The sequence below is a fragment of the Cydia amplana genome, chromosome 6 (assembly GCF_948474715.1).
Source record: "Cydia amplana chromosome 6, ilCydAmpl1.1, whole genome shotgun sequence".
Classification (NCBI taxonomy): Eukaryota; Metazoa; Arthropoda; class Insecta; order Lepidoptera; family Tortricidae; genus Cydia; species Cydia amplana.
This window is the reverse complement of record NC_086074.1, coordinates 9,781,506-9,806,342: the sequence shown is the minus strand read 5'-3', so window position 1 is coordinate 9,806,342 and position 24,837 is coordinate 9,781,506. Positions and strand designations below refer to the sequence as shown.

Sequence of the window (24,837 nt, the reverse complement as noted above, 5' to 3'; positions counted from 1 at the left end):
GTTAGACGATGCTGATGTCAACTTAAGTCAGTCTTCTCCGAGACCACGGGGACAACGCCGTCCTCGAAACGTCGGAGGTAAATCTTAAAACTTAGATACGCGATTAAGTCCCGTTGTATAATTTGACTCTGACACTACTTTTTGCTTGGACAGAAGATAACTTTTTAGTTTAACTTTAAAAGACTGTAAAGAAGTTAGTTGCTTACAAGGTGGTGGCAGGTAGTTCCAGCATCTTGTGGCGGTATACTTAAAACTGCCACGAAATGCTGCAGTTTTGTGTTTTGGACACATGAGTAGTGGATAATCTTTGGCGCTGCAAAAACCGGAGCTTCTCATGCAGGTATCGAGGTGCTTGAGACTTCACAATACCGAACAGTAGGCAAGCAAAGTGAAGTGAAGGATGGATGGCAAACGTGCTCGGAGTGGAGCATGTGTGAGATAGTCGATGGCTGGTGGTAGTCTGCAGTCTGCACCGTGCAGTCCACACGGTTTATGACCGCGACCGCACGAAATGGAGACAAATTACAAGTGGTCGCAATCCTCAGCAATGATAAAACGAGAAAGATGAAGATACGTCTCAGTGAGGCTGGTGCTAGTACGACAAGAAAACCATTAAAGGGAAGCCATAGCAGTCCATTATGTCTAGCAAATTTCAAGGATATTTAAAGATAAGCCATGGAAAGCATGAGAAAACAGAGTCACAGAGCGATACAGATCGGATCGAAAGTCATTGGGACCAGTGGTGGCAGCATGGTTCCATTTTTATCGCCTGTCATTATGCCTGTCACTTTCGTACTTACATACTTGTTAGAACGTGATAGGCATGGTGGCAGGTGATAAAAATGCGACCGTGCTACGAGCGCTGGTAACCCCTTAATGCAAGCCAGTTACTAGGAAAAGTAAGTTATTATATCCTATATTCATTTACAAACGCGACCCTATTTTACTCACAACCTATTCAAAACTATACGTAGATTACGTAGTTCACTTACCACCATTCAGGATTAATCAAATTTTCAAGAAAAAACAACAAATTAATGATTTTTCTGTAGAAACTTGAAAGTCAAGGTCACGCCGAAAACACGCCGCCGCCGGCGATTTTTTGGAAAACGCCGCCGCCGATCGTTTTTTAATCGGCGCACACGTCTACTCCCAGCCTGAAGCTCGCCCTTCGGGCTCGCTTAACACAGTTTTTGTATAGGATTTTGCTTGGTTCGTCAGTCAGCCGCATGCCAAATCTCAGCGCGCTCGGACCAACTTGAAAAAAAAAGAGTCGGCCATTTTGAAAATTTTTATATGCAATTCCATTACTCTCGAGGCCCTCTATGACATTTGGTCGAGCAACCCCACCCATCTCGCACCGTTTAAAAGCTGCCATACAATATAAAAATTGCCATTTTTTTCGCCATCTTGGGTTTTTTCCAAAAATATTTTTTTTCATAGGAATTTAGAGGCCTCTATCTCCTGCCATGCCAAATCTCGGCGCGCTCGGACCAACTTCAAAAATCAAAAAAAAAAAAAGTCGGCCATTTTGAATTTTTTTCAATGCAGTTTTATTTCCCTAGAGGCCCTCTATGACATTTGGTCGAGCACCCCCCACCTATCACGCACCGTTTAAAAGTTGCCATACAAAATAAATGTGCCCAGTTTTTCCGCAATTAAAACATTTTTCAAAAAAAGAAATTTTCATAGGAATCTAGGGGACCTCGAGTTTCCGTGACCAAAATTTCAGCGCGCTAGGACAAACTTGAAAAAATTAAAATAAAAAAGTCGGCAATTTTGAAAAAAAAATGGCGGCGTCAAAAACTGCCAGGGTCCCTCTATGACATTTGGTCGAGCATCCCCCACCTAGGTCCGACCATTTGGCCGGGCCGTCAAACATTTTTCTGACCGGAAGCGGTAGACCAAAAGTCGGAATTTTCTGGAGGTCACCCAGCCGCCCTCTATACGACCGTACCAAAGACAAATACCCCACGAACCTCCTTCTGGGAGAACAATTATGTCAATCAATCATCGGATTGCGGCTTTATATCAAACAGAGCGCAGTGTACCGCCGGAACCACTTTTCTCCTCTCCCTTTTTGGGGGGAAATCAAAAGTTAATATGCAGGTTAAGACTTCAGATCAATTAAGTATGATCCAAGGAACAATTGTGTCAAGCGGCATCGTCTGGGACAAAAGGGACAACTCAGTGCACTAACTACCCCATTAATTAACTTTCTCCCTTGAATATTTTTTTAAATATTGAACCTACCGAATTTTTTTATAGAACATTTAATGTAGAAAATTGGATGTAGATTACTTATGCTTCAGAACATTTTTTGCTACAGGCCACCGTTTACGAGTTATTAACAAAAAATATTAACAATTGATTATAATTAACTTTCTCCCTTAAATATTTTTTGAAATATTGATCCCAGCGAAAAAGTGTACAGAATATTTAATGTAGAAAATTTTATGTAGATTACTTATGTATCAGAACATTTTTTGCTACAGGCCACCATTTACGAGTTATTTACAAAAAAATATTAACAATTGATTATAATTAACTTTCTCCCTTAAATATTTTTTTAAATATTGATCCTAGCGAAAAAGCGTATAGAATATTTAATGTAGACAATTTTATGAAGATTACTTATGTATCAGAACATTTTTGCTACAGGTCACCGTTTAAGAGTTATTTATAAAAAACTACAAAGGGACCTTTAAATCCGATTTAAGTTTTCTAGCACAACATGACTGATCAGTTCATCAGCGTCACATAACATAAATTGACCTCCGCATTGGATAGACAGCAACATTGACTGTTCCAGTATTCAAAGAAACTTAATTGCTAAATTGGGAATCAAAACAACTAAACATGTGCCAGAATCCCCAATTTTAAACTACTACGTTTTTTGCTTATCGATGTCAATGTCGTAAGCGCCATCGGCAATAAGGTCCCTTTTTATAGATAATAGCACAATTATCATTAAATGTGTCAACATTAAAAATATACACACGTACCTGCTTACAACTTGTTTCCTCTTAAATAGGTTTAAACTTAACCCAATATAATAGGAAACGGAACATGGAAGAAACTCAAGAAACCTTTATAAGTCTTATATCACTTTTAAAGTTATATTGGGTAAGTAATGCAAGATCACATTATTTTTTCTAAGCACAAAAATCTAAATTAAATAGGTGGCTATATGGCTACTTACAAAAAACGATTGTGAATTGTGATTGTGTGAATAACTTATAAATCACATTTACAAATAATGTGAAAACAACTACTTATATAAAAATCTAAAAACAAATTATTTATTTATTTTTGGATTTCACACAACGTTGAAAATTTTCATAGTGGTTGAGCACCCCCTTGTAGTTGAGATAAAGTTACAAGACTTGGTGTACATTATCAGCATAATAAGTGTAACCAAATAAGGGGGTGCCACTTATTCTAGCTCGAGTTTGAATTTTTCCCATACAAACGTGAACCACCCTAAAGTACGTAAGAAGGACGGCCTGTATGCATTAGTAAGACATTTTTACCTTGTTGCTCCAAATGGATTTTTTTACAAAAAATATATTTTATGCAATAAAATATTCTGCATTATATAACTAAAAATTGAGGTTGTCGCTATTTTCCAAGTATTAAAAAAAATTAAGCCTTTATGAACAAGTTAGAACCTTGATTTTTTTTAAATGAATTTCTATTAGGTGCATGTAACATCCAAATTTCAAAGAAATCGAACAACTAATTTGGCTACAAAAAAATAAAAACGATATATTTTTTTTTTAGTTAAACCAAGGGGATTCTACGCTTGAAATTTGGTAAAACGGTAGGATTCCGGTCAGACCCTAATAACAATAACAGTCTGACTTGCTTAATTTGTTTATGAGTTTCTTTCAAAGTCGTCTAAGTCTGTTTATAAACTCAAGCGTACACTACTTAATAAAAATGGATTCATACAAACAAAGATACCTCTGCTCTTGTGAGTATATAATATATTATATGTATAGATACCTAAGTATAATAAAAAATATTATTAGTTTTATCTTATATCAATTCAGCAGTTTCAGCACGTATGTGTTTATTTTAGTTACCTATAATTATAACTATTATAAGTACGCACATTATGTATAAATAATTGTATATTGTATCATATTGGACCAATATTATTGGTAAGTAAAGTAAATACCGTCACAATTCGCAATGAGGCGATCGCGATCTTGTATCATTTCAATATCGCCCATCGACGTTGCTCGCCGGCCACGGCGCCGTTCAACGATCGCGGCACGTGGAGCGATACGTTTGCAGGCGGACTGTGCTCACTCACGTATACACTTTCAATTGTATATTCAGAATATTCAGATATGTCAGAATGCCTCGATCGCTTCGCCCCACGTAGACGACTTGTTGAGAGGTAGACCCTGCCGATTCCATCCGGTAGTGTTACGTCATTTTGCTGTCGTGTCAAGCCCGTCCGTTCGTCCGTAGAGCGAAGTAGATATAACCAATTGACTGGCGTTCTCGCTCGCTCTTACTAAGTCATAGGACGTAGATTTCAACATCTCTGTCAGTGTACTTTTGGAAGTGGTGGCGAAGGGTCGCGTCGACAGGACTAACAATAAGTCCTCGCGTAATAAAGTACTCTAAAACTAACCGCTAAACAGTGACCGTGTGTCCTCGCGTCTGAGTGATTCCGGCGACATAAACCTAACTTTGTGCGAACTCACATAACCTACAAAATGTCGGAAAATTCGCAGGACGTTTTAAAGGATGCAGCCGCGGCGACTGCAGCAGTCGTTGGCGGATCACTATTTAGCACATTTGATATCATAATGTTAGTTTTCTTATTGGGAGGTGCAGCCTGGTGGTTGTGGACCTCTAGAAAGGACAACAAGAAAGATGAAATACTTCTTAGCAAATATTCCATACAGTAAGTAACTTGTTGCGTTGTTTTCTTAATGTTTTTTCCTGTATAGGTATATGGCGAAGATAGGTATGCCTATACTTAATAATTATTTTTGACGTTTCAAATACATTGCAATAAGTTCGAATTTAATATTTCAATAAGTTATTTGGTAATTACTTACATGTAGTTACGGGACGATTTATTTTGCAATTAAATGTCCTAAATCAAGAGACGTGATAAGATAAAGTTGAAGTGGGTATCCATTTTATCATATACATAATTAACATGCTTAACTAGTTCTGTACTGAGAGTCAATAAGACGTAAGTATCCCTGCAGGCTGCAATATTGTATCTAAGATCTAGATTTATCGATGCGTACCTACCCTAGGCGAACAATCTCCATCAGATATATCGGTGCGGTTTAAAGCCCCTCACAGACGGAGCGAAATAATCACTACATAGTATAAAACAAAGTCGCTTCCTGCTGTCTGTCTGTCTGTCTGTATGATCTTTAAAACTACGCAACAGATTTTGATGCGGTTTTTTTAAATAGATAAGGGATTCAAGAGGAAGGTTTATGTATAATTTGTTAACCCGTGCGAAGCCGGGCGGGTCGCTAGTATAAATATATACAATTAATATACCGAAATATATCTTATATATAGCTAAGTACCATACACGACCACGATACCGAGGTGTGTTAATTTTCGTCCAGGTCTAGTTTTCGTCCACTTGACGAAATTTGAATATAAAGCTACATTGCTGCACAAATTTGGACTTATTGCAATCCTTAATGTCTAAACAATATACATATCTATCTACACAAAAATGATATTTCGCAAGTAGCAAATTAAATATCAAATATAATTAATCTTGCCTTCTAATTGGTAATAGCATTAACTAAAGTGGTATAAAATTCTGTTGTGGAAGGTGCTATGATCTTAATTTTATTAACATTATAACATATTAACTTCGTAAAGACAAGCCTACGGGCACTACGAAGTTCGTTGGTGCACACATGTTCGCTCGGAATTATATATGAACGGGTCTATCTTTTTATATTTGACATCAGATCTTTACATCTAGGCATCTAACATCAACATCTCATAGATCATAAACTAGGTATGTTAAATAATCCTATTTCTTGCATTCAGGGCTGGTTAGTTTAATACGCGTTTAAAGCGCAAGATGCGGCATCTGCCACCATAACTACGCGGGAACGAACGCGACTATAATACGCCAGTCCTAATTCTTTACCTGTCTTTGCTTGTTTGCTTCAATAAATGATGCGTCGTGGCATTTGAGATTGGAGGACATCAATGGGAACATTGAGAACAAACTAAAGTGGATACTAGCTATCAAGTAAACATTAAGTATTTATCAAGGTATTGTGACTACAAAAGACTTGAAATGACGGTCGATTCGGGCAACGTAACTAGGTACCTATTTATTTACTTGATTGCCCGCCACGCGGTACTCACATGCTTATACCTGTGAGAAATGTAGGTATAACTTTATGTATACAGATAGCTAATAGCATGATCTTTTAACACGCACTCCCACGTAAAACTACGATCTCTATTTAAGCGTCAAGGTGGGGTTTTGTGACATTACCATTTTCTGCTTACATATGAAAGATATACTTAGGACATCATTTTTATATGAAGCTTAATTTCCAGACTCAGTAATGATCTTGCCTGGGTAACTCGTTATCCATCATGCCCTTTCCCTCCATCCGAACTTTCAAACCAGACATCCAGAAAAATAAAGAAACAGAGTTTAATAGATAATTTTACCGATACGGACCCTAAACTATGAGTAAGCCGACAAGTACTTGTTTTTTTTTGTTTTAATACCTACGTTCAAGAGTGGCCAAGCACACATTTTGCCTGGGTTGTTTCGGTAGCAGTAAATTTTTATAGGTAGGTACGCATTTCGATCAGTACTGGGGTCAATCAACTTATCCATGTAGGTCGTTGACATGAGTAAGTGCGTATTTTAAATAACATTTTATAAATATGCACTTTCGGTCAAGTGTGATATGCAATGGACATGAAACTCATAACTTGTCAAGAAAAACATTATATAGGTATACCTACTCTATTGGGTGTCTATTTGGATATCAATAATATTTAAATAGATACAAAACAGCACAATATGACTAACAGCAAGTAAGTAGGTACAACTAAATCATCAAATGATTTTACAGGCCAGCTGGTACAATTCAAATTACGGAAAATTCTTTCATAAAGAAACTACAATCATCAGGAAGAAGCTTAGTAGTATTTTATGGATCTCAAACAGGCACCGGTGAGGAGTTCGCAGGTCGCCTGGCTAAGGAGGGCATCCGATATAAGATGAAGGGAATGGTCGCTGACCCCGAAGAATGTGATATGGTAAGTTGTTAACGCACCTACTGATAAACATTTAATTATAGAAATAGCATATAATAAAGACAAAGGATTCATAGTCCAGAGAACTTTCACTACATTCAATAGTTTAGGTAGGCAATCATCAAGTTCCAAATGGAGTTCCTTTTTTTTAAATCTTAAAACTACATAATAAGGATATCTGATTAGAGAAGCCTCTTTTTTTTAGGAAGAGTTAACTAAACTCAAGGATATACCTAATTCAATGGCTGTGTTTTGTATGGCAACCTACGGTGAAGGAGACCCAACAGACAATGCTATGGAGTTTTATGAGTGGCTGAAAAATGGAGACCCTGACCTAACTGGATTAAATTATGCTGTGAGTTCTTGACACAAAATAATACTTTTTATGAAACTATTGTATTCAAACAATAATTAAAAAAACGTAAAGTATAGTTTCTCACCCATCTCTGATTACTGAATGATGATAGAATGTAATGGTTGGGTACTGAATTTAAAAATAATAAGAATAAATAAAAGTACAAACTTGATAACCCATTGAAAATTAGGTAGGTTGGATTTAAATATAGAGTTGAAAAATTAAGCACTTCACCATAATCAATGTAGGTATCTTCTTTGATAAATTAAGTGATCTATATAAATATATAATAAACTTTAATGAGATTACAGCAGGGGTCGGACATTTAGAAATATAGTTAACATTTGCATTAGTAAAAGAAATTAAAAACTAGCTTAAATCTAAAATAGGCCCTTGAGGCATTGTACCAAGGATGCTGGCGACATTTCCACGCTGTATCGCAATGCTGATACGTTGTGCGAGGTAGCCTAAGTGATCTATATTATAATTTTTGAGGAAACTAGTTTCATTCAGTCAACAGACTTCTCAGACACCAACCACACTTCAGACTTGTAACAGATTTCCTTAAATGTCAACTGGAAGCTGGAAGAGATACCATACAGGGATAAGCTTGCCTTTGTTGTATTTAATTAACTCTGTAACTGCCTCGTCTCGTGTTTCTTTCACTATGTACAATAAAAATACACACATGTCTACAACATGTGCTGAAATAAGATAAAAACTATGTTTAAACTTACAGGCACCGCGTTTTTAAAAGTTACGGTATGGTATGCATACATAATAATTAGAAAGAAAGAAAGAAAAGAAATTACATTTATTTATGACAAACACAGATGACAAAAACTTGTTGACAAATATACAATGTATATATAACCTATAGAGCAAATGCCATAAAAAGGTCACAACTCAGCATGTAACTGGCAAGCCAGCGCTGTTCTTCCGTTGTGTTACTTATAATTATGCATTTTCTATTTACGAACTTAACGGCGTATTACTTAGTACTATTTAAGTACATAAGGAACCTGTTTTCTAAATCAATTACCTAGCTTGATGTACGTAGATAATATAGGTATTTACACAATTTACATTAATATTGCAAATATGGAATATCTAATAGCTCTACCAGTGAGCTTACCATGTTAAACGTTAGATCTTATAAATTTAATAGTTACACGAATATTCTCTTACCTGTTGATATAACAGCAATCAGATTTGCAACGAAAAAATTAAACATAACATACATACATACATTACTTATTTAAACAAGACATATACACTTAAAATGAGGGATAAAGAACTTAAACTTTCGATAGTTTCGATTCATTTAAATTGAAAACTATCGAAACGATAAACGAAACAGACCACAGATAACAATCAGATGAATCAGATCTCCGGTTCATAGATGTTAGGATCCTATAGATGTGCTATTAGGGTTGTCAGATGGTCGGGATTTGGCGGGTTTATCCCGATTTTTAGCATGTGTTCCCGATTCCCGACAAAGTGAAAATTGTCCGGAAAAACAGCTTCACGTTAAATACCTAGTGAAAAAGGCGAAAAAATTGTAAAATCGGTAAAAAGTAACATAAAATACATGTGGCAAGCGCAAAATCCCGAAAAATGGTTATGAATTCCCGATAATATCGCCTTTCGTTCTGGTAACCCTATGTGCTATACGCTTGCGTCCGTGAGAGACAAAACAATACGCAATGCGACACTATGATTGGTCGAATTTATTTGTTACCCACCATAATCCATAAGTAATTATAAGACCAGCCGTTTTTAAAACTGATCTGCAAAAAAAAAAACAAAAAATAGCCATTAAATCATTTGGACAGCATACAAGTTTTTTGCTCGCAATAAATAAAAGCGGCCAAGTGCGAGTCGGACTCGCCCATGAAGGGTTCCGTATTTAGGCGATTTATGACGTATAAAAAAAAACTACTTACTAGATCTCGTTCAAACCAATTTTCGGTGGAAGTTTACATGGTAATGTACATCATATATTTTTTTTTAGTTTTATCATTCTCTTATTTTAGAAGTTACAGGGGGCGGGACACACATTTTACAACTTTGGAAGTGTCTCTCGCGCAAACAATTCAGTTTAGAAAAAAATGATATTAGAAACCTCAATATCATTTTTGAAGACCTATCCATAGATACCCCACACGTATGGGTTTGATGAAAAAAAAAATTTTGAGTTTCAGTTCGAAGTATGCGGAACCCCAAAAATTTATTGTTTTTTTTCTATTTTTGTGTGAAAATCTTAATGCGGTTCACAGAATACATCTACTTACCAAGTTTCAACAGTATAGTTCTTATAGTTTCGGAGAAAAGTGGCTGTGACATACGGACGGACAGACAGACAGACATGACGAATCTATAAGGGTTCCGTTTTTTGCCATTTGGCTACGGAACCCTAAAAATCGAGCTACAACTAATGTTCAGCAAATAATTCACAAACGGTCAACACTGGTCAACATTATAAACCAATATCGGTCAGCTTCTGTTATAATTTATCAGCTTAATAAATATAGCTTGTCAAGCAAATCTTGTCAATAAAAATAGTCGCGAAATTCAAATTTTCTATGGGACAATATCCCTTCGCGCCTACATTTTTCAAATTTGCCGCCTTTTTCTACTGACAAGATCTGCTTGACCAGCTATAGTTGAGCTGCAAAATTATATAGTTGGTCAAGCAGATCTTGACAGTAAAAAAAATGTAGGTGTGAAGGGATATCGTCCCGTAGAAAATTTGAATTTCGCGCCTTTTTCTACTGACAAGATTTGCTTGACCATCTATAATTTAGTCGGCAAGATTTAAAAATTGGTTGGCAGAAAAAATATGTCTTTAGGCGGTTTAGCTGAGAGGTATGCATATTAAAGGAATGGTTATCTGATATAATAAGGTGGGTTACGTTTGATTTGAAAAATTGGCAGAATTGCAAGCGGAGCGAGATCAGTCCACTTGATACGAGCAGCCATCGTGGGCGTACATTGATCTAGTATTAAACTGGATTGGGCATGAGTGGTGGGGATAACTGACAGACCGGGATAGTCTTATGTATCTTTCAGTAGGAGTAGCACAGTCACAGTCTCACTTTTTTTTTTTATTCCCCTCCGTAAATTAGTATGCATGATTGGTCGAATTGATTTGTTGCCCACCATAACAAATAAATTCGACCAATCATAGCGTCGCATTGCGTATGTTTTGTCCCTCACGGAGGCACGCGTAGACCACTTCTATAGGATGCTACCTTCTGCCTTGTGGCCTATTTGCTGAATAAATGTTGAAGTTTGAAAACTATTTATACTTGGTCAACCTGATCTTGACAGTAGTAAAAAGCGGCAAATTTGAAAAATGTAGGCGCGAAGGGATATCATCCCATAGAAAATTTGAATGTCGCGCCTTTTTTTACTGTCATGATTTGGTTGACCAGCTATATTTACAATATTATAATAAAGGGTATTTTTATTCTTTATTTAAAGGTACTATTAGATTAGATATCACGCATGCACAAGCAGCTATGTTTATTTTCTTTAACCATATAGAGAGTCCCTTGGTCCGAGCCTTTGCTCCGATCTCATTCATATCAATCTAGTTTACGAACGTACACGGACGTGACATAACGAACGGCTGACGTCTCTGAGTCGAGTCTGACAATAGCTGTCAGAGGGCCTACCGCGAACCACGTTCGACGTGTTGCCTCCCTGTCACACTTACGTACGAATTCACAAGTGCGACAGAGAGGCAACACGTCGAACGTGGTTCGCGGTAGGCCCTCAGAGCTGTCTGGCGGATACGATGTTCAATGTTGAAATTCTTCAATCACATTATCATTTAAAACTAAAATATTAGTTTACTATGAATTAAATTTGGTTTTAGTGAAGCTTTAAGACTTTTAATAACATAGAGTATTTTTATTCTTTTCATTCTATGAAGTGTTGTCTATAAAATAACTATAGTTTAATATATTTAAATTATGAGTGTTTTGGTGCGGACTTTACCCTTATTTTTTAGAAAAATAATATGTAAAAGGCGCAGTTTATCTCCATGGCTTAAATTGCGATATATGGTATGATATTTTCCGTAATTATATTTCAGAAACGTGTAACAAGGTCATCATTACGTCAATGTATAAGGGCTTCCAGTTAACATTAGAAAATGTATCTAAGGTCAATATTACGTGTTGGAGTAATTTAGTTTGTACAAATCAAAGTAATATATAATGTAATTTGTATTGTATTAACTTACGTCTGTCTTTGTCAAAATGTATTAATATAAATAAAAAAATTACTTTGTCAAAAAAGAACTGTACTGAACCTGTAACAGTTTAATTAGGTCAGCCTTCCCATTTATTGTATGTTCATTCATTCAGTGTTAATATAGTGGTCCTATTTTATCATTCAACTGTCAACTATAGGAACCCATCTAATTTTGCCAACTCCATTTGTGTCTGACTATCTATTTTACATAAACCAATAAATTATCATCTAAATTACTTTAAATTATTTTTTATTCTTTTATTTATTTATCTTTGGACCCAAAGTTAAAATTTAAATTTTATTTGTATGCTGCTTACATCAATCAATCAATTCCTTTATTTTAATTTTGAATTAATTGTTTGATGTTGTAGCTTACTTGCAATAAAAAATATAGTTTCAACTTTAGTCACATTTAAATATTGGCTTTTGTATATTTACATTTTTAATGTGTTTTGTATGTTTTTTAGGTGTTTGGTCTCGGCAACAAGACTTATGAGCATTACAATGCAGTAGCTATTTATTTAGACAATAGGTTGGAAGAATTGGGTGGCACTAGAATCTATGAAGTGGGTTTGGGAGATGATGATGCTAAGTAAGTAATGCCAGTTTTATAATTTATTTGTATTTTTCTTTATATCAATTATTAACATAATTGTTTTACTTGTAGTATTGAAGATGATTTTATCACTTGGAAAGACAAGTTCTGGCCATCGGTGTGTGAAATGTTCAACATTGAGAGCACAGGCGAGGAGGAGCTGGTTCGCCAGTTCCGCCTGGTGACACATGCGCCCGAGGACCTCACTCCCAATAGTGTCTTCACTGGTGAAATTGCTCGGTTACATTCCCTTCAAGTGCAGAGGCCGTAAGTATCTAAAACATGCAAACATACTGTTTTTTTTATACAACTATAAAAAAGCAATTTAGTAGAAATAAATATATACCCATAACGAACCAGGCTTGTATTTAAGTTATTTATGGGCATTACAAAAATAATATGTATACAAACATTTTGTATCAGGTGCTTTATCATGGATACTTTACTTAGCTTTATTTATGTGGTGGAGTTTAGACTGTTACAAATACATTTACAAACTTTTGTAAATGTATTTGTAACGGTAAAGACTTCTTTATAGTGTAGATGGAGTTAACATCTGAATAATTTTTCAGTCCTTATGATGCTAAGAACCCATTTTTGGCTCAAATCAAGGTGAACCGGGAGTTGCACAAGGGTGGTGACAGGTCATGTCTACATGTCGAGCTGGACATCTCCGACTCCAAAATGCGATATGAAGCAGGTATACCCACATTGCTTGTACTTATTGGATTATTAAACTTATTTACATGTCAATTACAACAGAGAAGCATTGTACAATCTAATTTTTTTTTATATTAAAGTTTAAATAAATGCTATTGTACAACTCCATACTTACATGTTTCGTCTTAGAACTTATTTACATCTTACATTGAGATACACAATATTTATCTTTATAGTAAGTTATAGGTCTGTTTCTGACCAAATTTTAATTGCTTTGGTTGAAATTATTGACTTTACCAAGTGAACATTAAAGAAAAACTAGCTAAAAGTAAACACAATAAACACCCAACATTAAAAAACGGCTGTGTAGGTACATTGCCAACTAATTTTTATTTTTTGTTATTTACAAATAGCAAAAAATAATAATACTATTTGCAAATCGATTTTTCATGAATAGTAAACGAAAATTAGCTATTGCTAGACCACCAGAAATATAATTAAGGGGCCCACTTATTAACAGTCCGCCGGACGATAACGGCCCGTCAGTTGTTCGGAACTGTCAACTTTTTGTTCTAACTGACAAGCCGATACCGTCCGGCGGACTGTTAATCAGTGGGCCCCTTAATTATACTTCTGGTGGTCTAGCATGACCTGACCGCCTGGTAGCCTTGTATCAACATTCGTTGGGAAATTTTATAACTTTTTACTTTACAAAAATTATTGTTTCCAATAGATTTTTCTAATAATTGCTTTTTTGAAATTTGTAGTAAATAGTGTTTGTTATTTCCAATGTTAGGTAATTAAGGAGAAACATGCGGCGGTAGTTAAGAGTATGCTCTTCCTTTTTGTAGGTGACCATGTGGCTGTATATCCCATCAACGATACAACTTTAGTTGACCAATTAGGAAAATTGACTAGTGCCAACCTTGACGAGATATTCTCTCTCATCAACACTGACCAAGAAAGCAGCAAGAAGCATCCCTTCCCGTGCCCCACCTCGTACAGGACCGCTCTGTCTCATTACATTGAGATTACAGCTCTGCCTAGGACTCACATTCTGAGAGAACTGGCTGAATATTGCTCTGATGAAGAGGTAAATATATCTTGCATAACGGTTTTTCTTAAAATAAACTGATTTACATTTTAAGAGAATCCAAAACGGTCCTTTGTCTATGCTGTGTTACTTATCTGCTGCTTCCATCTTTCTTTACACGTGTTTATCTCTAAAGAAATCATTAAGCTTTATCGCTACCGGCGTGCGCTTTACTTTTCATTGCGCTGAAATTGTGTTTAAGTTCGATGACCATGCTACTATTTTTATTGACTGTCTGGTCTGACGCTGGGGACGGATGGTGGTCAATTGGTCATAGACACTCTTTCCTAAAACAACACAACCACTGTTTGGGCACAGGGCGGACACGCCATACATCAAAAATCATTTGCGTTTATATGTGTGCGTGGCACGTCTGTACACGCGTCATTGTGTATGTGTGGGTAAGTCGCTTTACTCAGAGGACGCCAGAAGTCGGCCAGATTCATGTCGCGGCCAGTCGCGGGGCAAGGTAATGCGAGTCGGGGCGGGGCGGTGCGTGGCCGTTCTGTATGATAATACTATCACTTATTCTGTGGTTTGGGTTCGTTAAAATCGCTTAGAAAATGCGAAAAAATTAACAGTTGTAAGAAAAACAGGCATGTTTATTGCATTATAATTTTCTAATTACAGGACAAGAAGAAGCTGTTGTTAATGGCAACCAACTCTCAGGAGGGCAAGGACTTGTACCAGTCATTTGTGGTGGATTCTTGCAGGAACATCGTGCACATCTTAGAGGACATAAAGTCGTGTAAACCCCCGGTAGATCACCTATGCGAGTTACTGCCACGACTCCAGCCTCGATACTACTCCATCTCTTCTAGTCCTAAGGTATATTTTTTCACCGTTTTACTACTTTTAGCTAATTGTAACTTTATTATAAGAAATTGAAAGTTAATAGGTATGTATGTATGTATAAACTCTTTATTGTACAAACACAAAACACAAATTTATGGCACAGGATAGGCAGTACAAAGGCGAACTTATCCCTTTAAGGGATTTCTTCCAGTTAACCTTTTCCTTCTTCCAGTTAAAGAAAGTTAATAGGTATATTAGGTATGTGATTAAATACGCATATACCTGGAGTACCTATATTTTTTATGACAATTTTGCTTTTTAAATAGCAGTGACCGGGCAAAATTCATAGAGGTGTATATTTTCGATATCTATCTACTTGTCCAAAGTAGATTGTTTTATTATTATGATCTATACTATACCTACAGTTTCTTAAGTGATAACCGGATGTCTTAGTTTAATACCAATACATTTTGAAAAGTCATTCATGTTGTCTATTAGACATACAATCTATTCTGTCATGGGTTCTGCAAGAGAATAGTGTCCCATAACACCGTATTACTCTTATCGATCGCTCCCCTATCGTACATCACCTTCACTACTACTATATTACACAGTGTGATTGAATGAACTAGTGGCTCTGTGAGCTGTAGACCTCGCGAGCATAGCTTATTGGAACCGTGCACGATAACAGCGCCACACAGCGGTTTGATCAATCAACAATACAAAGATTTTAATTTATTAAAAAAAATACGAAGTTTAAGGGAAAAAAAAATACAAAAAGTTATGTCTTACTGGGGATCGAACCCAGACTTTCTGTGTGCAAACAAAAAAAAGCGATTATTTACAAAATGCGCCATGATAGTTCTTAGCTAAGCTGACAAAATTCGGCTACCCATTCTCGAGTACAAACTAAATATCTAAATACCGCCTAAACCAGCAATACAATTTTTCTGCATTTTTTTTCCATTTACTATGTAAATATGTCTCAAAAAGAAAATACTCTTATGATATCGATACGACTATTTGTTTAAGCGCGAGGTATCACAACTCCTCCATTTTTGAAAATTTCCAAAAACGGGATCGACAAAAAAAAATTATTTACTCATAGAATCTGGTCACAAAATTTCACAAGAATCGGTTGAGAATTGTGACCTGTAGAGGAGAACATCCGGACATACAAAAGCAAAATGCCCGAGTCAAAACGTAGACCTTCGCTACGCTTCGGTCAATAATAGTTACTAAGGAAACTATTACTCAAAACAATAGTTATTTGTACAACAAGTGATCAAAGTTTGATATTTCTTCGAGTGCTTATTTTGAGTCCCGTGCAAGCGAAAGATTCTATACTAATTTAGAATCTTGAGCGTGAGAACTTTTTACCTCAGCAGTGAGAACATATTAGAGAATCCGAAAAATGTATTCCTTCTTCATCACTTACCTCTATTCACTCATGTTATCTTAAGATATACCAACAATTAAGTTTTCACCTCAGCAGCTCGAACAAGGGTACTTTGCTACTTAAAAACAGTGAGCAAAATCGCATTTTGCTCATTTTGTCTCACTCAGTGAGCAAAATGCGATTTTGATCACTGTTTTTAAGTAATAAAGTACCCTTGTTCGAGCTGCTGAGGTGAAAAATACATTATTTAATTATCTACGACATTAGTAATGTCGGTGCAGACAATCAACTTTTTATCTTGTCTCGAAGATTTGAACACAATTGCATTTCAATGCCATGTTATCAGTCGAGAAGATCCGTGCCACGAGTATTTAATATAATAATCACTTCGAACAATACTTATTAGAGTAGGTATTAGAGGGTAATTATTATTGTCTATTATTATTCACTACTCCAAGCACAGTGGTGCGATTAGTTGAATATGTTAGCAAACTCCACAAGTCTAGCCGAAAGACATAAATTGTTTTTGGGCAGTATTCTGTGTAATTATTATATAATTATTAGGTTAGTAGGATGGTATTTATATATTCTGTGGAGAACGCTTCGAACCTTGAGTTTTTCAGAACCGTACGATACATATTCGATTAGGTATCAGTCGTTTTTCGGTGAAGGTAAACATCGTGTGGAAACCGGATTAATCCCAACGTGTTCTATTTAAACTCAGGGTTCAAAGGTCAGGTGGCATTCGCTTTCATAAAAACTGACGCTGCGGCAATGCTGCCTATGAATCATGACAAAAATGCCAAGGCTAGGAAGATAACGAATGTCTATCCTATGTTAGGGTTGGACGCACCAAACTGTCCGTCACCGTTGAAACGTTCGCAATGTTTGTCTATAAGATAAATTTCCTAGTTCGCTGCTGACTGGCGTGGATCAGATCGTCAGTTGTGGTTAACCCTTTGACCACCTAAGACGTCAACGGACGCGCTCGGTTACAGCTCAATATATGAATAACCTTCGTGCATTCTGCCAAGGTTCACGATGTCGCGACGCGCACGTAAGGCGCGGCGTTCAAAGCAGGGATGTTGCGAACATCCGCATCCGCAACCGCGGAACTTCCGCATTATTTTCAACATCCGCATCCGCATAAAATCGATGCGGAGCTTATGCTGATGCGGATGTTGAACAAGTCGGTACAGGAACGTCTTAGCGGCGGCGTAAGTGCTAGGTAATTTCGTCATTACCTATAACGAAATCGTCTAGATCCAGAAAAGTCGGCCAAGTTACTGTTTATTAAATATAACGCACCTATATTCTTGCTCAAATACGTCGTCTTGTAAAAATACTAAAAATTTAATATTTGACGTTTTCATGTACCTAATCTTGACATCCGCATCCGCATCCGCGGATGTGAGCCTTTAAATATCCGCATCCGCATCCGCGGATGTCAGAAAATCTGCATCCGCAACATCCCTGGTTCAAAGGGTAGCAACTGGTCCTTATAGTCGTAGTATTTGACGAATTTGTTGTTTTATAGCTACACCCGGAGACGGTGCACATCACCGCCGTGGTGGTGAAGTACAAGACGCCGACGGGCCGGCTCAACAAGGGCGTGGCCACCACGTGGCTCGCCGAACACAAGCCGAAGGATGGCGAGTACCCGCGCGTACCGGTCTTCATCAGAAAGTCGCAGTTCAGGTAAATTCAATCAAAAACATTTCAAATATTAAATATTTTTTATCAAGTAAAATGGTAATTGTTTTTTTTTTTATCGATTATGGCAAGAAGTAGAGAAATGGGGATGGGATTATCTTTGTTTCGTTATCACGTTTTCCGATATCAAAAATCTATTTTAGACAACTATAGGTATAATTTTGCCTTAGTACTTTACCGCCGTCATAAAAGTAGAATAAAAAACGGAATAATAATATATTATGTTGTTTAAAATTTAAACAATATAATACATTTCGTTCGTTCATTTAAACTTTAAATGAAAGGAGCTGTTTCTCATTCTCATTGTTTGATGAATGATGAGGTGACATTGACTTTAGTTACCAAATTTTTATTAAAGGATCAGCCAGCGGTGTGCTTAGTACACTACACGGTAGGTACCTACTGTTTAAGCGGCAGTAAAAAACGCAATGCAAAGCACGCGCTGCGTGTTAGCTGTATCAAGTTGAGTTGAGATCAGCTAAAAGGAAGATGAGGTTTCTATAGAAACTTATGCGCAACATATTAGTGTTTATTTTTGGTTATAAAATATATAGTCTTGAGTATAGTATTGACCTTCGCACGATCGTGGCCGCTCCATCCGCGTTACTTATCTTATCAGAGAATATTAAAAGAAATCATGAACATTTAGTCGTAAAAACATTACCACGTACATGAATACCTATAATCGACGTTATATGTTCTGCATTTTCAGTAAAAGACTGTTTTATTTAATGAGAAATGCACGTGAGTTCACCGGGTTCCTATAGTCATTTTGTTTTAATACCAATCATGGTACATCTGCATACCAAATCAGACCATTTTAACCTTCGATCAACACGGGGTTCCGACACGTCGGAAGGGATAGGCCCAAGCGATATCTTAACATACAAATCATTCTGCCATTTTTCGCGGGGGGAACGTGCACAAAGTCGCACTTCTCACACACTTACGTACAAAATCCAATCTGTAATGACGACACAAATACATAGAAAATGACACCCAACACAGACAAATCTTGCACACCTCGATCTGTTTTTGTGTACGGACGAGTCACAAGTGTCACAACACGCACACTAACACATTTTCGTCAAGAGATGAGAAGTCGGATTTGTCGCTCGACCGATCCGCAATTTGTACTGGGCGAGAAAAATCGATAAATCCAACAATTACATGAAACTAAAATATAATAATTGTGTTTAAATGTAATTAAGCGTATGATATGTAAAAACATTATTACATGTTAAATGTAACACCATCTTTTTGTAAATTTGATGTATTCTACCTGTTTTTACAACAAAAAACCGAGCAAATAGGCATTTTTGTGTAGCAGTGTTAACTCGCGCGAGTCGCGCGACTGGATTCGGTCTAGTTTAAAATCCAAGTGCAACTAGTTTTATTACCCGCGCTAGATCAGTTGATCTTGTACCTCGGCAGAGGGGAAATAGTGCGAATACCGCCTCCCTTCCGTGTTGCTTTAAGATTTTAACATAAATAGCTGGTTATTCATTTGAAGCGTGCATGGCTCATAAACAAGATTTTAAAACCCAAACCCGAATGATGACATATATGTAGATTTAGTGTAAAAAGAGTACAGTCACGCTCCGTGATTGTTACGCCATTTAGGGTTCTAGCTAAATTGGACACTCCATAGGGAACAACCAATTTAGCTAGGACCCTAAATGGCGTAACAATCCCGTGTAGTGGCTGTACATAATTTATTTGGAACTTGGGATTTAATTTATTCCATTGTGGTACGAGACTTGCTCCGTTAAATGTATGAGGCAATAAATTGACGAATCTTTGTGGTTCTTAATAGTTAGTCTGTTAGAAAAAGAAGTTTTAAACTGAACCGCGATTACGGTGCAACCTACATTTGACTTTAAAAAGCGGCCAAGTGCGAGTCGGACTCGCCCATGAAGGGTTCCGTATTTAGGCGATTTATGACGTATTAAAACAAAACTACTTACTAGATCTCGTTCAAACCAATTTTCGGTGGAAGTTTACATGGTAATGTACATCATATATTTTTTTTAGTTTTATCATTCTGTTATTTTAGAAGTTACAGGGGGGGGGGGACACACACATTTTACAACTTTGGAAGTGTCTCTCGCGCAAACTATTCAGTATAGAAAAAAATGATATTAGAAACCTCAATATCATTTTTGAAGACCTATCCATAGATACCCCACACGTATGGGTTTGATGAAAAAAAAATTTTGAGTTTCAGTTCTAAGTATGGGGAACCCCAAAAATGTATTGTTTTTTTTTCTATTTTTGTGTGAAAATCTTAATGCGGTTCACAGAATACATCTACTTACCAAGTTTCAACAGTATAGTTCTTATAGTTTCGGAGAAAAGTGACTGTGACATACGGACGGACAGACGGACAGACAGACAGACATGACGAATCTATAAGGGTTCCGTTTTTTGCCATTTGGCTACGGAACCCTAAAAAGTATACGTAATATATGTATATAGCAACTGTTACCTAGTGGTTTTTTTCATTTATGTAGAATTACCAGCAACTACAAACTACAAACGTTTTAAGTTCAATGTCCTAACATATCATAGGTATCACTACGCGACAAGTTTCTAAATTTGACTTCTCATTGTGTGCCTATCAAGGTATGTAATTAACTAATTTGCGCCCGCTGTACTTTGTGCACTAATGGTCTCGGAATGGGTTAACGTAGGTATATAAATTGAAGATATTTAAATTTTTGAAGTGATATGGAGGGGTTAATCCAACTAGCCAAACGAGCTAGGGAATAATGTAGCGTCCGATTTTAAAAACATTATACGTGTCGTAATTAACAAATTCGTAGACGTCTATTACTTATTTCTGTAAACGTAAAAAATTGCGAGAAACTACCAAGATTTTAAATATGAATGTGAACAAGAGTATTATTATTATTAGGGTGGTATCGGGCCTTTGAGTGTCACGTCGACCACGTATTGATCTATGGTGACGGCCCTTTAAAGTTCATTACTAATGCCCGTTGCATCCAGAAAATTACAGATGCTTTGGGCCGTAACGTTCTGTACCTCATAGGGTTGCAATACATGTCGCCCTAAGTAGGTACTTCTTTTTGACATTAGTGGTCCACAGGAACAGAGAATGTGCATAGCAGTCTCCTCTGACTCCTGGCAGAACCTGCATGTCGCATCTGAACAAGACTATAACGAGCTTTGTCTTTTTAGGCTTCCACTGCAAACTCAGACTCCAATTCTGATGGTGGGCCCGGGCACGGGTCTCGCGCCTTTCCGTGGCTTCTTGCAAGAGCGGGCGCATGCGCGCGAGAGCGGCATGGAGGTCGGCGACAACATACTCTACTTCGGCTGCAGGCATCGCGACCAGGACTACATCTACCAAGAGGTAAGCACTTGTTTCCGTAATAACCTTCAGTCACCTCAACCTTAGAAACCCGCCGCCAAATAACACTAGACCCTACCAGGCGTGTCTCACTCCGCGATTTCGTCGCTTTGCTACAGGTATCTAAAAATACATCCATTCCACACCAATTTTGGTGGCTAGCCATAAGCCGCGCGTGGCGCTGTCGCCACCTAGCGGCCATATCTGTCCTGATCGTAACAGACGCGTTTTGTTAGAGAGTGAGTCTTCTGTACCTAGTCTATTATTTATTCTGTGACCCTACTCATAGTGTTGTGTTTCTGCCGGTGAGTAAGGTTGCCAGAGCTCAACGAGGGTGCGGAGTGTTAGGGTCGCAACGCGCATGTAACACCTCTGGAGTTGCAGGTGTCCATAGGCTACGGTGACTGCTTACTATCAGGCGGGTCGTATGCTTGTTTGTCACCGACGTAGTATAAAAATCTTGAGGGGAGATAGAAAAGTTAACGGCAAAGAGATTGAAGAGGAAGTAGGTGAGGAAGTTGGAAGTAAGGCCGTATCGTATATTATTTAGAGATTTGATCGTTTAAAATTTTAAATCATCGGCCAAGGTGACAATCGCTTGCGCTTCGCCATCGAATCGCTTTGTGTCTCTCTATCACTCTTCCATATTAGTGTGATAGTGACAGAGTTGCGTTTCGATCGCTACGGAACGTTAGCGATTGGCACGTTGGCTACGCGGCCAGGTTAAATAAGATAAAAAATAAAGAACAATGGAATTACATGTTTTATAGTAATATTTTACATGGTTATTTTAAGTTAACACAGTTATTTTTTAACACAATTAATTTTTAATAAATCGGATAGAACTAAAATAAGTAGATGACTTCACCGTGACGTGACTAGTGCAGATTTTATTAATTTTAATTAATTAATTTTATATAAATTCTATTGGTTAATCGTTTTGACACTTCGAAAAAAGGAGTCGAATTGAAAACTCATTGAGAGTAGTCCGGCTGTTAACACATTACTTACTTTTTCCTGTGGCGCCACGATCCGAAGTGGATCTTGGCCTCCGACACCAATAACCATGCTTCTCTGTCCAAAGCTTCTTTGCACATTCTTCTTCCTCGCATTATCCCGGCATTTTGCCACGGCTCTTGGGATCCTGGAGTCCGCTTGGCAACGAATCCCAAGAATTGAAGAAGGCACTAGTTTTTACGAAAGCGACTGTCATCTGACCTTCCAACCCAGAGGGAAAACTAGACCTTATTGCAGTGGTTTCTAACCTGGGGGTAAAACTGGTATTTTACGGGGGTAATAAGCTAACCTAATAATAATACGTACACGTTTTATTTTTTATTACCATTGGGAGGAGGGGTAAAATCAGGTTTCCTAGTTAGTCATAGGGGTGACCGGACTGCAAAGGTTAGGAACCACTGCCTTATTGGGATTAGTACGGTTTCCTCACGATGTTTTCCTTCACCGAAAAGCGACTAGTAAATATCAAATGATATTTCGTAGGTACATAAGTTCCGAAAAAGTCATTGGTACGAGCCGGGGTTTGAACCCGCGACCTCCGGATTGAAAGTCCCACGCTCTTACCGCTAGGCCACCAACGCTTGTACACACATTACAAAAAACGCTTGCGCTTGTTTACACATTATCACATTGAATATTGCAGGAGCTCGAACAGTGGGCCAAGAACGGTGACGTGTCACTGAACCTAGCGTTCTCCCGCGACCAGCCGCAGAAGGTGTACGTCACGCACCTGCTCGAGAAAAACCTGGAACAGATCTGGGACGTCATCGGCAAGCGGAACGGACACTTCTACATCTGCGGGTAAGCTCATATGCTGATCTAGGTTTTATTCTTCGTTCTGTTTGACTTTAGTGAAACAAATGTCTGAGACAAATGACCAACAAATGTTTTGGTATAGTCTGGATTTGTATAAAGTTTATAAAATGTAAGAAACTTAACATATTTTTCATTTGACGTAATATTTTCACAAAGTCTATCTACATTGGAATATAAATAATCAACAGATATTGTTTCTAAAAGTACTTATCTAATTGGAAGGTTTGGTAGGTAATTAATGAATGTTTTTAAAAAGTACGAGATTACGGAGTAATAAAAGTAAATTGGTTTATTTTACACTTTCTTTCGATCCAGACTATACAGACCAAAACTATCATAACTATGTTATCTAATTGACCCGTAACACGTATGTTTGATTCCGTTTCTGCCTGTCGTTATCGGGCACAAGAATGTCTTAAAATTATAACGCTTAGATTTCGCCGTAGTAAGTTCGAATTGTGGACATTTATGTTATGATATTGTATATTTTAATGTTTTTGGAGCATTAAATTACTCTGTCTCGTGAAAATGCATCCTCTCTTACACATATCTACAATCTACGCGACACACAGTAGACAGTTAATATTATTCCCTATGTAAAATAATATTTTTGGTTTTTATTTTAAGAATTGTAATATTAGAAAATTATATTTTTAGTCCGAATATTGCTTAAATTTTTATACTATTCGAACTTCCTACCATCTTATAAAATCTTACTTTACCAATGTGTTGTACCAATTTAAATAATAATATCTGGGTGACCGAGCTTCGCTCGGGAAACATATATAAACTCGAAAATGCGCGTTTTCCCAGAGATAAGACCTAGCTAGATCGATTTCTCACCCCCGAAAACCCCCATATAGTAAATTTCATCGAAATCGTTAGAGCCGTTTCCGAGATCCCCGATCGATATATATATATAAATAAATAAACAAGAATTGCTCGTTTAAAGGTATTAGATTTCACATATAATTAAAATTAACCGCATATTGAACAGCCTAGTGGTAGCTCCCTTCAGTAATCTATTTGTTGATGAACGAGATATCCGGTTTTGTATAGATTGAAGGTTAATAGTTGCGCGACTAATGTCCGTTTGTGGTTGACAGTGACGCAAAAAACATGGCGGTGGACGTGCGCAACATCATCCTCAAGGCGATCCAGGAGCATGGCGGTAAGACCGAGCCCGAAGCCGTGCAATTCCTCAAGAAACTGGAATCCATGAAAAAGTATTCAGCGGACGTATGGAGTTAAAACCTTCACATAACACGCTAGGTAAATTAATTCAACTATTATCGAGTATAGGCTAGTTTCAGTTAAATCAGCCCTAGTAGCACGGTCGCATTTTTATCGTTTATTATGTTACGTTCTAACAAGTATGTAAGTGCGAAAGTGACGGGTATAGTGATAGTCGATAAAAATGGAACCGTGCCGAGTCCGCAGCATCATGGTGAGACTTCAAAACAAC

At 37.2% G+C, this 24,837-nt stretch overlaps 1 protein-coding gene across 2 annotated transcripts; it reads left to right on the top strand.

Moving 5' to 3' along the window:
* Nucleotides 1–4,551: 4,551 nt before the first annotated feature.
* On the top strand, nucleotides 4,552–24,693 carry LOC134648826 (NADPH--cytochrome P450 reductase). 2 transcript variants are annotated; one of them, XM_063503397.1, is made up of 12 exons: nucleotides 4,552–4,924; nucleotides 7,110–7,296; nucleotides 7,499–7,648; nucleotides 12,379–12,503; nucleotides 12,579–12,773; nucleotides 13,079–13,206; nucleotides 14,018–14,259; nucleotides 14,890–15,087; nucleotides 17,991–18,151; nucleotides 21,368–21,542; nucleotides 23,200–23,357; nucleotides 24,479–24,693. In XM_063503397.1, the coding sequence occupies exons 1-12, from the start codon at nucleotides 4,734–4,736 to the stop codon at nucleotides 24,621–24,623; spliced, it is 2,055 nt and encodes a 684-aa protein (XP_063359467.1). In that variant the 5' UTR covers nucleotides 4,552–4,733; the 3' UTR covers nucleotides 24,624–24,693. The 2 variants fall into 2 exon arrangements, with proteins under 2 accessions (XP_063359467.1, XP_063359468.1); XM_063503398.1 differs by lacking the exons at nucleotides 4,552–4,924; nucleotides 7,110–7,296; nucleotides 7,499–7,648 and adding an exon at nucleotides 11,614–11,721.
* Nucleotides 24,694–24,837: the final 144 nt, after the last annotated feature.

Bases quoted from the DNA above. Each gene is read 5' to 3' on its own strand.
- LOC134648826 (XM_063503397.1), top strand. From the start codon at position 4,734: ATGTCGGAAAATTCGCAGGACGTTTTAAAGGATGCAGCCGCGGCGACT. The intron at 13,207-14,017 runs GTATACCCACAT...TCCTTTTTGTAG, and splicing joins CAAAATGCGATATGAAGCAG to GTGACCATGTGGCTGTATAT. The intron at 14,260-14,889 runs GTAAATATATCT...TTCTAATTACAG, and splicing joins AATATTGCTCTGATGAAGAG to GACAAGAAGAAGCTGTTGTT.